At 39.5% G+C, this 16,296-nt stretch overlaps 1 protein-coding gene across 2 annotated transcripts in view; it reads right to left on the bottom strand.

Annotated features, from left to right (window-relative positions):
* The window catches only part of SRCIN1 (SRC kinase signaling inhibitor 1), a 2,370,959-nt gene that overhangs the window by 987,508 nt on the left and 1,367,155 nt on the right, over window positions 1-16,296 (bottom strand). For both annotated transcript variants that reach the window (XM_044055283.1, XM_044055284.1), the window contains exon 6: window positions 8,674-9,512. In XM_044055283.1, the coding sequence (XP_043911218.1) occupies window positions 8,674-9,512 (839 nt within the window). The remainder of the gene's footprint in view (window positions 1-8,673; window positions 9,513-16,296) is intronic.

The raw sequence follows: 16,296 nt of genomic DNA, 5'->3' as shown, positions 1-16,296 counted from the left end.
ATTATGTTTATGAAATGATTTTCATTCATATTCCAACAGTATAACACAATGTATAAGCACTATGGATAGAGAAATGAAAATGGATAATACCACTTTAAGGTGTGGGTATAAAACAAGAACCAGGATGCATTATGGTTTTTTGAAATCTAATCTTTTTGTTAAGTCACATTGAAAAAGGCTTTAACAGCCGAAACCGGTTTGTGCATTAATAGTAGGTTGTTTTGACAACCTTAATAAATGTAATTTTATCCTGCTGCCATTGAGTGCTGGTCTTTCTTTTTGGACAGCATTAATAAAGGATATTTTAAAGTGCTCCTTAAAGTCAGAGTGATACATCCAGGCATGCTGTCGAATAGCTATCCCAGTGCCCGCTGCTGTCGAACAGCTATCGCAGTGCCTGCTGCTGTCGAACAGCTATCGCAGTGCCTGCTGCTGTCGAACAACTATTGCAGTGCCCGCTGCTGTCGAACAGCTATCCCAGTGCCCGCTGCTGTCGAACAGCTATCCCAGTGCCCGCTGCTGTCGAACAGCTATCGCAGTGCCCGCTGCTCTTGATGTGCCACCTGCTATATTTGAGATGAGATGCATAGACATGTTTGGCAGAGACTATAGGGTGGCCAAGGGCTTGTTGACAGCTTTCTTCTTCTCCACAGATAAGGGCCTGGAGAAGGATTTGGCTAGATTCTTAATCAAATCACTCTGAAAACATGTTACATGTGCCAGATGGTTCAGCACACTGACAGCAGAGGTCGCTAATGCATAAACCCACTTACCAAAGCTGTCCAAAGCCCTAGGCTCCCTGTTAGGGGGATGGATAGTGGAAATCTCCTCAGCAAGCTCCTTCTTGGGGGCTGCTACCACCACCACCAACAAAGACTCCACCACAGCACCCTTGACCCAAAAATGCCAGCCTTTAGGGGATACTAACATTTTGTTGGGTTTCCAGGAAATGGGTTCAACTTCATCGAGTTCCTTCTATGTCCTAACATGACAGACTGTGAGGAAAGGCCCCAAAGAGCTCCATGGGGGAAAAGGTAGAGCCAAGCGGGCATCCTTGAAAGCAGAATTTAAAACAGGCCGCAAAGCCACCCTTGCAGGATCCAAGTGTCTTGACAAGCAAGGCCTGATCTCGAGAACTTATCCCACTCAGTTCCAAAGCTGAAGCCTGTGCCAAGCTATCCAGGGTCAAAGCATCAAGGTGAAAGGGCAGCTTCAACAGTTTTGGAGTTGACTCTGACCCCGTGGCACTGCTCCTGATACCTCAGACCCTTGACCCATTGAAGTCCAATGCACTTGGAATCAAGTGAGTCACAGAAACTGTCTACATTGACAAGGTCCAAACCTTCTGATCTGATGTGGGTAAACTCCGGTCATCACTTAGATCCAAATGCCCCAAGTCTGAAGTTCAGATCTGGGATGAAGCCACAATCATAAGAGAAGAAGGGACAAGCCCCAGGCCATTGATGTGTTGTAGCCGGCATTATTACCAAATGGATCTGGGTCCACGAAACTTCCACATCATACCGTCTACATCTGCTTCTCAGAGACTCCTGGATGACCACACTGACTTCAAGGATGATGCTGTGGATGATGGGAGAGACATTCTGTGAAAAGACCTTTCCTGCAAAAAGGATGAACTGAGCCTAGGGCTTACCAGCTCAGGAGAGAACCAGGATGCAGAGAACGGATGAGTGAAGGATCTAACTATCCTTGCTTCTGATGCCAGAGTTGGATCCAATGACTTGTGGATTTTTGGCACTAGGCCAGAGGGACTGAACATTTTGGAGACCACATGTGGGAGTTATCCTTTCTTTTTTGCAGGTAGAATCCTTATGCTTTTTTTTCTACTGAAATTTCTTTTTAGCTTTTCCTCCATCTTTATCTGTTCTACCCTTATCTAAAACTTTTTTGGCTGCTGGGAAAGAAGATTGTGAAAGGGACTTTCTCCCGCTGTGACAAGGAGAAGCCCCTTGATAATCAAATCATTGCATGTTCTGTCATAACTGTGGCTCCAAAAGAGGCACAAACAGAGCGATCCCCTTCTAAATGAGATGGTCCCAAGCAATAAACACATTTGATGTCGGCATTCTGATTAGAATTTTGTGCCCACACATAACACATTTTTTGTAACCTGAGGGTTCTCCACTATTTTAACAGTAAGAGAAGAAATCCCTAGGACAACTATAAACTAATAATAAATATCAATAACAACACAACAATAATAAAAGAAGTTGTTTAACCACTATAACTACCAGCAACTACTAAATAACACCAAAGAGAGAGTTTGTCTGTAGGAGCACCAAGAGGTGAAAGAGAGTTTATATAAGTAGGAAAGGTTCCAGTTACATTTAATCTGTCCCCTCCCCCCAAAAAAGGAACAAGAACAAGAAAAAGCACTTAGCTGCACCCACAGCACTGAGTCTGGAGATCTGCGTTTGAAGCAACTGAGTGACAAACGCGATATGAGGTAACTCACCACAAGGAGGGAATGTATGTGTAAAGGGAGGAGCCTGACTCTTGGATCCAAAAGTTTGAGTGTTTGAAGTCAGATTTGAGACAGATCAGATAACTCTTTTCATTGACAAAGGACAGAAGAGAGAACATTGAATCAGAAGAGTATGGTCTGACAGGTCTGGAGGATTGGGAGGGTGGCCTAATGGTTAAGGTGTTTGCCTTACAAACACAAAGTGCAGGGTTTGAGTCTCACAAGGGATAATTGGCTAGGCTTGTCATTGGCTCGCAAGGGCAGTTAGCCTAGTACTAACCTATGAACTTCTTCCCACTAAGATTTGTATCCTTGCTGAATTAGCCTCAGAATCCATTTGTTTGAACCAATCTGTTGCCAAAGACAGAAATGGAGACTCAGTTTTTCTGGATGAGATAGAAGGCTGTCAGGGTGGTAGAGGGAACACGTTCCATTATATAGTCAATCTGACTTATTTGAATAGCCTTTGTTCTGGGGATTCACGCTTTCTTTTCAGAAACTCCCTGCTACTGCTTTAAAATGTCTGCTTACCAACATTTTTCTGTGACTATTTGTTTTGTTTCTTGCCAAAACAGAATGAGGGAGCAGAAGATACATTGTAATGAAGGCTGAAAAGTGTGAGAGATTCCCTGAATCACCTTACCTCTCATCACATTTTTTGATAACTTCTGCAGCAAAGGGTCCAAAACTAAATCTCTGTTCAAAAAGGAATTTAAGATGTCATATTTTCCATCTTCTGGGAGGTTCTCAAAATGCAACCAGGCTGACATTCGCAACACAATACCATTGGCAACAACCCAGGAGGTAGGATCTACAGAGTCATAAACACACTTTAAACAGCGCGTAATGACCTGAGAAATAAAATAAATTAAATCACACAAAACAGATTTTTCCTCACAAGAGGGAACCTTTTATAAAGCATTTCTCATACTTTCATAGTTACTCAGAAAGCACAGTTACATAAGTCCTACTTAGCTGTAAAAGGATATGTTTGAATTCCTCACTGCCTCAGTGGCATTTTGGGTTATCTGTCAAGTACTGGCCAGCTTTCAAAATTTCAGATTCCTTTCCCACTCTCTTCCTGTGATAATTGATTGGCTAAGTACATGCTGAGAGGGAGGCCTTCAGCTGTCACAGGAGTGAGTGTCCAGGCTTTTTCACTTCCACAAAAATGGAGAGGAAAACACTTGAAGCCAGAATCATCTAACACGAGTAAATTTACAGTCAGTCTCTATGCCATATTAAAACCAAATACAACAACTCAATCAAAAAGTTTGAAACCACCTCAGTTATGCACAATCAGGGGGATGGCAGATGGGTTCTTCCACTGAGGAGTGAGGAAGTCAAAAATGTACTGTTACAGGTAAGTAGTACTTACATAACTGTACTACGTTCATCATTTCCACTGCCACAGTGGCATTTTGGGTAGATTCCCAAAGCTTAACCTACCTGGAAGGTAGAAGGGTAAAGATCATGGAGCCCAAAGAAAATGGTCTTAGAAAGCCTGCTCTGGACCTTGAAAGGAATCTAGTTTGTAGTGCGTTGTGAAGTTATGAACAGAGGACCAGGTTCCTGCCTCTAGAATGCTTCTAGAATCCACCACTTTCCAATATGCTATCAGCAAAGATAAGACTTCTTTGCACCTTAAACTTGCCTGGAAGAGGTTTACCATGGTGGGAATCACAGAAAATAATATCAGATGGCAGCCATTGTGCAATAGTTTGCTTAGAGACGGGTTGACCTTTCTTAGCCCCCCATACAGAAGACAAACAGCTGTACAACAGTCCCAAATGGCATTGCTCTGTCAAAGTAGTACCTGAGCTGCCTGTGGATGGCCACGGTCTGTACAATCTTTTCTCCCTTGTGTTTTGGATAAAGATAGAGCACTGAGAGACTGATGACTTGATTCAAAGTAAATTCAGAAACAACTATAAGTATGAATGATGGATTAGTGTGTAACACAACCCTCTCATTGAGAAAAATCTAATAGGGTTGGCCTACAATGATGGTTTGCAGTTGAGACACTCACTTTGCAGATGTTAGAACAGTGAGTAAAACTGTCTTCTAAGTAATGAAATGTAAATCAACCTGAGGTGCAGGTTCAAAAACAGGTAAGGTCAATTTCTCAAGGACAAAGTTGAGATCCCAGGGAGCAGGAATTTGCTTTCTTGGGGGACTTGCATGTAATATTCCTTCCATAATCAGACCACAAAAACAGATGAAAGAAGGGGATCCATGGGCAGACAAGCTAAGATGGGCTGTATGATGCACTTTAACAGAAGCATATGACAAACCATCTCTAACTAGCTCACACAAATATTTCAAAAACAGAGGGGTCGAAACCCTTTAAAGCTTTCTGTTGTTAGCTTGGCACCACCTAGCATCCTTCTTCCACGTGTAAATGTAAGACTTTCTAGTTTCAGGTTTTCTTGCATCCTTAAATACCTGCTGCACAACCTCATGGAACAAGTGGCTAAAAGGTATCAGCTGCAATTGCTATAATATAAGGTGTACCATTCACCCCAGATGCTGTGTGAGCAGATCCAGTCTGTGAGGAAGCTTGTGATAATTGACCTTGGCCATTTCCATTAAAAGGGAGAACCATCTTTTCCTGGACCACAAGGGGGTTACCATAATGATTTCTGATAATTCTTTCTTTATCCTTAGTGGTACCTTGGGAATCATCCCAACCATGGGACTTGTAAAATGTATGTCTTCCAAGCATGGCTTCAAGGGTGTCTGGAACGGAATTTTTTCAGTTGTCTGTTTTGAAAAGAGTTGAACAGATCTACTTGAGATGTTCACCACATCTGTATCAAGTCCTGGATCACAGGTGTTGTCTGAACACTACAGGGAGACTCATAGTTCATAAGTGGTGAGAAATTTTTAAGGCAAGAATCACTACCAACATCGCTTTTATGTTTATGTTATTTGGCATTTCCTGAGGACCCCACGAGCTGTACACTAGGACTCCGATGGACACTGCTCCCTATGCAAAATCAGAAGAACCCATATGGACAGATTGGACTGGAGTGTGAAGAGAGAAAAGGAGTTGATCCATTGCAGTTCCTGTTTCAAAAATCAATAGTGTCGGAGTAGGTTGGGTAGTATTGCCAGTGTGGATCAATTTATTTATTGATGGTGAGAACAGTTTTGGATTTTTAGTCTGGAGTGTTTTGGGTTTCTATAGTTTTTTTTGTCAGATTTAATTAAGTTAATGACTTGAATTTGGCCCTTTTGCTTCTAACAGGGGCATGTTTGTCGAGTACATTGAGAAATACGTTATTAAATAGAGAGACAACTTTGTCAAGTTGTAGTGCTTTTAATTGAGTCCAGTTTACCAGCAGTAGTTCACCTTTGAAAGAGGTTTTGCCAAATTTAGATATGTTGTGTAATAGATTGTGGTGGGTTCCATGGGTAGCTATATGTTTTCTGACTACATATGTGGGACGGTGGTCACTAAGGTTGTCGGACAGGACACCTGCAGAGGTAATGTTGGTAGGGTTATTAGTAAGAAAACAATCAAGGTAACTCTGCCAAACTGTGTTATTCTACAATCTTAACTTTTTTTCGGTATGATATCTGTACCCTCTCCTGCAAGTACTAAGAGTTTTCTTCTCTTGCATTCTTATTATTTCAGAAGTTCTTGCCACCTCATCTTTACTTCTGCACAACTGCGTACCCTTTCATTTTCTTTCTAATCAACAAACCGCAATGCCAACATCGATTCAACTGGACTGAGTGTCTATATTCCATAACCTCTTTTCTCTTTTTTGGTTTTGTAACTGCTATGCATAAAACTTGTATATGAACTTAAAACTGTAATCTCTAATGCTGAATCTTGTTACTGTGATTTTGTGTTAACTCTGGCAGTGGATGCTGCTGTGGTTATCAATGTCTTCAGTTTTCCTGTACCCCAAGTTCCCTCTGAAAATGGGAATAGCCTAGCAGGGCCAACTAGGTCAAAAATATAAATAAATAAGTAAATACATACACACACACACACACAAATAAATAAATGAAAAATAAACTGGCAACTAATTTAAATGCTAACATCCAATGAAATTCATACTCATATTCTGCCATTTTAACAACTGAATTACACAAAATATATGATTTCAAATAAATTTAAGGCAACAATATCTGCCGCTTAAAACATAGCTTTAGACATTACAGAAACATTGCTTCAGATACCACTTCCAGTTTTCTTATGTTTTATGCTTTAAAACACTATTTATGTTTATCACTGTCATTTTCATGCCAACGGTTCAGAAATTATTTATTAGGGCTCAATTACAAGAGAAAAAAATGCATGTTTAAGGCATTTTTATATCTAGTTTCTTTACCAACGTTGCATTTTCTTGGATTCTAAGTTTTACTTTGTGACTGGTCACTCTGTTGAAACCTTTGCCACATGTACAGCAAACTGAAGACATTACATGTGTGTGTTACCACACACTATGAAGTCCCTAACGGCAAACTTCTGTGCATGTAAATGTCTATTTTGTATGCACTTTCCCATGCCCTGTATCTCCCTCATGTTTGCCTTCTGGCTTTGGAACGTGCCATGACAATATATACACCTTTCTACGCATAAACACCTGCGTTTTAAAACCATGACCTTTCTTTAAAGAACAATTACAGCCTAAACATATTTCCTCATCCTGAAGTATGTTTTCCTCATTACAAAGTTATCTCTGTATCGACACATATAAATAATAGAAAACGTAGCTGTTTTCTTCCCTTCTTTGTAATTTTTCTGCTGTCCGGCTTCCTCCGCAGACAACATGTTGAATCACATAAAGTTTCACAGACATTTTGTAGGAATTTTGTATTTGTGAGTTTTACAGCATAATGACAATTACATTTTAAGATTTTTGGCACAGAAAAAAAGTACATTTCAGGTTGCATTTTTGACTTGTAAAGAAGTCAAGTACATAATTTCAGATTTTTTGATTTTAGAAAAAATAAAGAGATGAGGTTAAGGGTGATAAAAGCACAAGTATTTGTAAAATGGAGTACAATATGCCTTTGTAAATTGAAATAATGTTTACTAAAGGTATATTCATATATGTGTGTATGTATATATATATATATATATATATTTGTATATATATATATATTTGTATATATATATATATATATATATATATATATATATATATATATATATATATATATATATATATACATGTTGCATTTCTTATACATTGCTATATTATTAAAATTAGTTTGAAAACATTTTCACTTAACTAACTGGTTAAAATGGTGGGCAGGGGATATGAATTGCACTGTATGTTAGGATTAGAATTAATAAAATAATCCTGAGAATTAACTGTTGGTTTCAGAGTTAACAATGTGTAAGTGACAGTACGATTCTGTATACTAGAAGGATCATAGATTAGTACTAGGCTAACTGCCCTTGTGGGCCATTTTCAGCCTAGCCAGTTACCACATGTAAGAATCAAACCCTGCACCTTGTGTCTGTAAGGTAAAGACCTTAACCATTTTGCCAACCAGTTCTAGGGCAGTTAAGCATGGACATACTATATATATCTTTACAATTAAGTTAAATAAAAGTTGACCAAACCATGTTTGTTTGCATTCAGATTATAAGAACCACATTGTATATTCTTTTAAACATTTGTTTTTTTAAATGACTATAAATATATACTAAATGCTAGTACTGCCAAAATAACTAGTCAACCTAACGATAAAAGACTTAAAATGATGGGTGAATATTAAAAATTCATGTTTAATATAACCTGGAAGGCAATTCTTTTTGTCTTTATGGTTATTACCATTTAGAATACATCTCACCAAATGAATTACTTTCAAGTTCAGTGCTACAGAGGGCCAGGCCAGTGAGAGTTACTTACACTGGAATTAACCTGACTTTAGACAAACAAGGCCATACAATGCTGTATCTGTTCTTAAACTGAATGAAATGCTCAAGGACTTTACTGATTTAATACATATTCTTTGACTTAAATTACAATGTACCTTTTATATATATTCTCTAAAAATTAATTTTAGGTTTTGTTTTCAGATGTAGTTTCAGCAGAATGCCAACAGTGAAATGATAAGATAAGGTAATGCTGTACAATGTAGTCTTGGGCTATTTTATATATCAACATTGCTGCAAAATGATTATGATTATAAAATAAAACACAAGCAAAATGAATTACCTGGTTTCAGAGTCCTTGGCAGGCTGAGGAGATCCAAATCCTGACACTGGCCTATCTCCAGGGCCTGGGAATATCTCTGGTTGGCTGGAAGTACTTGCATTCCGAGGTTTACTGACTGGGTTGTCCATAAACACAGAAGAGCTGGAGTCCTTACGGAATGACTGCCGAACAGGAGATGATCGACTAGGGGATCCAGAATAAGGACTATGGGGGCTCTGTCCTTGCTGACTGTCCACCAATCTGCCATCTGCAATCTTCTGTGGTGATGAAGGAGGCATCCGGAAGCCAACAGCTGATCCATAGGCATCACTGTACATCTGTGCACTGGGTTTATACAGACTGTCATCTAGGTCTGACTGAAGAGCGGCAGCAGAATATGTGCTTAGTGAGCGCACTGAGCCGCGTTTATAGAGACCCCCTGAATATGTAAAAGGATCTGCAAGTCCTGCAAGAGACTGTGCAGATGCAATGCTCATCCTACTTTCATGAACCATGTTGTAAGGGTCCGCATATATTCCTTCATTCTTCACTAGCACAACATTCTTGTTGGAAAGGTCTTCATCTGGTTTAACATCCCGCCGCTCAAGTATGGCACTTGGGCTAGGAGAGACAGTCTGAGAGGAAGAGATACCAGAATGACGTTCTGCTAAATGTACTGGGCTACCTGCAAAGGAGGGTGGTCGTCCACCACTGTATGACATCCGTGACCTGGAAGGGGAAGAAGACTGCAGTACAGGAGGTGGGGAACCAGAAACAAGATGTGGGGAATGGGGTACTGGTGACATGTTGTTCAGGCGACGTGTCGGCGATGAGTCTCTGGGGCTGTAAACCATTTCTCTCTTTTGGAAATAAAGAAAAAAAATTCAGTCAGATAACAGAAGTCATGTACCATCTTTAGATATTAACACTGTTGACAAATCATTCAAAAAGAGTTACTCAGTCTGCTCACAAACAGAATCCTTCCATTCCTGTGAACAAACCCTCCAAATAGGTCAGACATCTGAGCCTGCTCCTGTTAAGTCCTGTAACCTCAACTCTTGCAGAAACATGCTTATTGCTAGAAAAACATAAATGTCACACTGTTTCAGTAGACCAGATATACCCAACAGGCAAAGAAGCACATGTATACATTAGACATCTTGGATATTACTTTAAAATGTACATTGGCAACTTTGAGAGATTGCTACCGAATATTCTGTATACATATTTAAATAGTATATGTCTAACACATAGGTATGAATGCTGTTACTGAGAATGATGTGAGTGTTCTAACCAACTCATGATGGCAAGCAAAATAAATGCAGTAGGCGGACACAGTAATACCATAACTGATCATGACAGACAATAATGCCCTGTGCAGCCATAGTAACAAAAAGACACACACAGATTTGGGAGAACAAAGGTCATCGCACTTTAAATGAATACACAGTAAACTTCTGGGTGCTAGTCTGCATCTGAAGTAATGAAAGGCATGTACATGACCTTACTCAGCCAGAACTTGGGTTTTATTAAACCACAGTATGTTCAAACATGCTACATGTAATACCACATAACAAAGACATACATAACAGGTCTCAGAAAAGTCAGCATTTGGGAGACAACTGCTTAAAAGCGTGATAAAATAATCATTGCAAGTAAGGATTTCTTAGTTAACAAAGAATGGCACGTAATTAGGTATAAGTATCTGAAATGTCTGCAATCCAAAATCAAATCAGAAAATAAATACGTCCCCATGCAATCACAACTGTATTGCATATGTGCTCTTAGAGACTGAAAACACATTCTGTCACAGACGTTGCTTTTACCTTTAAAGTGAAGGAAAACACTTCAGCCGGGTCTAAAATGAAAATTGTAATTATGTAGAATATTAGACCTTACAGCGTTGTCGCCTCACAGTAAGACGTTGTCCTGTTCGATTCTCAGCTAGAAGAACGTCTTCTGTGTGGAGACATGCGTTAATGGGTGTACCTTCATTGAAGGTTGTGCATCAGGGCTGGCAACATGGCACGTAAAAATTTACTGGCAATCATTAGCGGACCAGAGTTCCGCTGTGGCGACCCCTAACCGGGAAAAGCCGAAAGACACAACAACAGCATAAGTGAGAGTTCAGAATGGTAAGTACTTTTGCTATGTGAGATGAAGTGTTCTCTGCAATTGCCAGAACCTGTACTGCGAAGCTCTTGGAGCTCTACATTGAGTCCTGTGGGTTCCAGTGTAACAGAAACAGCTATTTTAATGTACTTTTTAAACAGGAAAAGCAACAGATTATGCCATTAGTTCCATATGTGTGTGTGTATATGTGTGTGTGTGTGTGTGTGTGTGTGTGTGTGTGTGTGTGTGTGTGTGTGTGTGTGTGTGTGTGTATGTGTGTGTGTGTGTGTGTGTGTGTGTGTGTGTGTATGTGTGTGTGTGTGTGTGTGTGTGGGGGGGGGGGTCTACTGATCAGAACACTCACATCATTGTCAGTTCTGCACCCCTAACCTCACAAAAGCTGCCTATTTTTTAAAGGAGACAGAAGGATTTTGAGGGCTTGGGAGAGCATCTTTTACAAACCAAATTAACCAAAAAAAACTTGCCAGATATGTTACACAGGCAAAGGCTGTCCACCTATGATATTGCCATAACATTCTGAGAACTAAACAAATGCACTGGTGACATCCAATGTTCTATATTAACACAATTAAAATTTAAAGAAATACTATCAGAAATTATTAAATATTATTTATGTAACTATTTTATTATTACACGCAATGATATATCAAAATAATTAAACAGCATTAAAAGATTAATTTGCAAGTGTTTCTTTATTGGCAGCAGGAATGTGTTTCTGTAGGCTTAAATTTTCATTAAGAAAATCTCTCATCTTCTCTGACAGTTACATTGTTGCCCAGGATGTTATGAGAACTTTCTAGTTCTGTCTGCATGCAATAAGGATAGGTTGTCATTCTTTCCAACAAAATTCTTTAGCTGTGAATTCTACAACCAACATTTCATGATCAACACTAATACAGCTTTGTTGTTGTGTTTTAGTAGCACTATGGCGTTAACTAGTGATTCAGAGATAAGAGCCACATGGATTAAAAGCTCATTAGCTAGTCATTTGCAAGAATCTGAAATCAAACACTTAGAGTAGTTGGAACAACTGCATTGCATTTTCAGTAGTAACCCATGCAACGGTGTTACACAGGCAGATACACACACACACGCACACATGCGCACACGCACACACACACACACACACACACACACACACACACACACACACACACACACACACACACACACACACACACATTATCAGGCAGTCTGTCATACACATACACCCCCCCCACACACACAAATACCCATCAACCCCCCCCCCACACACACACAAACACAAACACAAAATCACAAGGATATTTAGTCTGTTACACATAGACATACAAACACACATGCACACACACATCAGAGGTGGGCACAGAATTCACCTGTGGGGTTGTGGGTGTTTATAGGATCATAGGAGGTTACTAGGCTACTGGCTCTGAGGCCCTTATAAGCCTAGCCAACAGTTTAGCCCATGTTTAAACAAATCAGCATCTGATGCCCCTGTCCAGCAGGGACACGGGTGGAATCCCAGGAGTACATTTTCTGTTTCCCATCCAGTTATCCAGGTTGCATTTAAAAAGGGGTAAATAGGTACTCTGCTTGATGTGAAGAAACAGTCTATTCCATATATGGGGGAGTTTCTGGGACACAAATATGTCCCGCCAAGAAGTCTTGTTGATGTCACATACCAGGTTGAGGCTGTGGATGCTGGTTACTCGAGTGGAGCTTGACTTGCGGATTTGGAGCACTCTCATCAAGGCGGGGTCTGTGATTGCCTTGTATGCCAGACAGAGGTCACCTCTGAGGAGTCTCTATGAAATTGAGTAGAGGGTTAGGGTTTTTAGCCTATCTGTGTATGGTAGATGTTTGAGGCCCTGGATTCTCCTGCTGAGGTACGTCTGTGGTCTCTCCAGCTGCTGCATGTGCTTTGTGAGATACATGCCAAACAGGGCATTTTACTCAATAATGGGCCTTATAAGGGAAGAATACAGGGATGTTATGTCAGCTACCAGGGAGGACCTACCCACAAAACACGTGATGGCTGCCTGTGTGACTGCTCCCAAGGAAGGGAGGGCTGATAAAAAAATGGAAACATATAATCAGGCAGGGAAGTTAGACAGGGTAGGCATATTATGCTAACTTAGCTGAAAAATGTTTACTTACATACTGGAAATCTGTGAATCATGTGCAGGTTTGTCCTTTGGGATGCTATGAGGTGAACTCTGTCACTACTTAGAAAAAATAAACCTTGATCACACTTCTATTCAGAAATGCTTAAATTTACTCATTTGAAATGCATAATAATGATAAGGAGAGAAATTATCTCACTGAAGCATTAAAATACTATAACCAAAATAAAATCATAAGCAGAGTTTTTGCTATACACCTGCCTTCACACTACTGGCAAACAAAAATTACGCACACCAGAGGAAATTGTGCATTTATTAAGGTAGCTATATGCATGATCAGGCATTTTTGGACCGTGCTGCTTTGTGAATAAAACTGAATGAATCCATATTCACCAACTGGGGACTTGCATTTGTCCTAGAGCTATCCCTTTGGTTATATCTCCAAAACCATTCTTCTTTCTGTCCCCCCACCTCCCGGTTTGAGCCTTAGCAAATGGTTGATAAGAATTCAAACTAAACTGTCATCACAAATTCCATTTCTCAGGGAAGTTCATCAGGGCTCTTGCCTTAAGGTCTTGTCCTTACCCACTTTTTCCTCTAATATACACCTTTTCTTTACGTTTATGATAAGACTATTTGCTGTGCTAATAAGTTCTTAATTTTTGTGCTTCACTAGGTTTAAATTTGAGTTTAAATAATCATTTGACTTTCAAGGCAGTGGTAAGAAAAACCCTCGAGTACTGTCTGACCTGTAAGTTTTTATTTTTATTTTGTTTTGTTTTTTTGCACAGGTATCTAAATTGGCTTTATATCAAGATGTTTCATACAATTTGGATGAAGCAAAAGTTCTTGCCTATTTAGTAAAGTTTTCTGGTTTGTCCTACTCTAGTGGTGTGGTCATTTTTATATGGATTTTAATTTTGGATTTTACTCATTGTAATATTTTCCTGTAACAAAATTAAAAAATAGCAGTCCTCAGTGGTCAAAAGGTGGATCAGGTGCAAGTAGAAAATCTTCAAAAATATATCCAGACACCAAAACAGGCTAAGATATACCTCTTTATTATGGGTTAAGCACTTTTGCTGTAATGCAGCTTCATCTGACCGTAAAAACAAATTAAAAACTCTCTCTTAAATAAAAGAAATCATTAAAACATTCACCAAAAACATTGGTAATCATATGGAACAATTAACTATGTGGTAATTGACATTCCCTAAGGATAGGTTTTGAAGGAACAGAGGTGTTTAAACCAGGTTCTCTATGTGCCTGCAGTGCAATAATCGATTTGATTTCAGGCTTCCATGTCCTATTGCCTAAATGACTACGTCTAGCATTATCATACACATTCTGTAGTACCTGAAAAGAATCATCATCATGACCTGTGTAGGTAAACAGCACATTTAGCTAGTGCATTAGTCTGTCTTTTTATGTATGTCACCTTTATGTTGCAGCATACGGTCTCTTAACTGCTTACTAGTTTTTCCTACATAAAAATGAGAGCAATTCTGGCATGCTGCTAGATAAATCAAGGCTGAGCTTCTACAGTCTGCATAAAATCGAGGTTCAAATTTGTGACCAGTCACTGGATGAATAAAACATTTTTGCTTGTAGATGTCCTTGTTAGCCTTGCAAATGTGATATGGAAAAGTCCTCTGTCTATCCAAGGTCAAACCATGTCCATTAATTCCTGCTCCAGCTCTATAGCATAGAAGTCACTTTAGTTATTCTTAAAAATAAAACGAGGTTTGGATCCCACTACAGCATTCACCTTATCGTCTGATAGGAGAATGGGCCAGTTTATTTTATGACATCACAAACAAACTAATATTATCAGAATACCTAAAAAAGTTTTTGATATAGTTTTTCCAGCAGAAGTGGTTGACTCTCTACTTCATGATGAAGAGTAAAGGGACTGCTCTACCCTTCCTTTGTTAATAACTCTTACAGATTTCTTCACATCCTTGGATGTGTAGTTCCTATTGGTAAAATCTTTAAACAGCTCACACAAGGCTGTCTTAAATACCTTACCATCATTATGTAACCTGGAAACTTGCATAGTTTGACCCTTCAGTATGTTTGTATAAAAATATTCAGGCTGCATGCTACTATGATGTAACAACCCATTTTGCCAGCATGGTTTCCTATATAACATAGTGTTTAGACCCCCAACATCATTCATGTTGACAGTTACATCCAAAAAAAAATCGATTCTGTCCAATCAGTAGTTCAGAGTAAATCTCATAAACTTGGTGCTGCTCTCCAGATAATGTACAAAAATCACACAGAGCTCCATGGGGACCATCCCATACTATAAATAAATCATCAACAAATCTGCCATAGTACTGTACCCAGAATTTATCAGAAAACGAGGCCCAGTGGCCCAGCCCATTCTCCTGATGAAAATATTATATTTATCATTTGCTAAATATGTAAATGTCATTTGCAAACCAGTTAAACCAGATGAGTGGACCAGTTGAAAATTACTTTTCTGACATGACCCAGGTCTCATAGGAAAAAAGATATACAATATGCTTTCTATATCATTTGTGTGTGTGTGTGTGTGTGTGTGTGTGTGTGTGTGTGTGTGTGTGTGTGTGTGTGTGTCTGTGTGTGTGTGTGTGTGTGTGTGGAGAGAGACAGAGTGATAGACAAACTTTAGCCAATCAACCTGCATGCTTAATGGAAGAAACAAGAACACACACACACACACACACACACACACACACACACACACACACACACACACACACACACACACACACACACACATATACAGACATGCACATGTGCGCATACACACTCACACACAAACATATGTGTGCATACAACCACAACCCCCCCACAGACACACAGAGATACATATACAGATACAGACACACACACACACACACACACACACACACACACACACACACACACACACACACACACACACACACACACGCATGCACACACGCACACATATACTCACACATTCACTCTCATGCAGAAAGTATACCTAGAAATTTGGGAGAATGCTATTTCACCTACAGCATGTCATTTGGATTTAGAATGGACCCACAACACAAAGTGAAAATCTCATTGGACACAGATAGGACATGCAGACTCCACACAGAAGGCACCTTAGTCAAGAACCAGATTGGTAAATCAGGCACTGTGAGGCAATAAACATGCTAATTTCTGTGCAACTGTAACAGCTAAATAAACAAATAAAATGTGTCAGCCCCGAAACTGGCAGTAAAATGTGCCATGTAAAGGGCTGCCCTCTCTCTATACAGGAGGAGTGTATGTAGAGGGCTGATGTCTCTCTATGCAGGAGGGGTGTGTGCCACTAAATGAAACAGCTTTGTTAGTGGTTTATTTGTTTATCTCATCATCTCTAATGCTTCAGAAAAACCTTCAAGCAATA

This window comes from Protopterus annectens, chromosome 13.part0, assembly GCF_019279795.1.
Source record: "Protopterus annectens isolate FY-2018-M chromosome 13.part0, PAN1.0, whole genome shotgun sequence".
Lineage (NCBI taxonomy): Eukaryota > Metazoa > Chordata > Ceratodontiformes > Protopteridae > Protopterus > Protopterus annectens.
The sequence above is the reverse complement of the archived record's forward strand: the minus strand, read 5'-3'. Positions and strand labels throughout refer to the sequence as shown.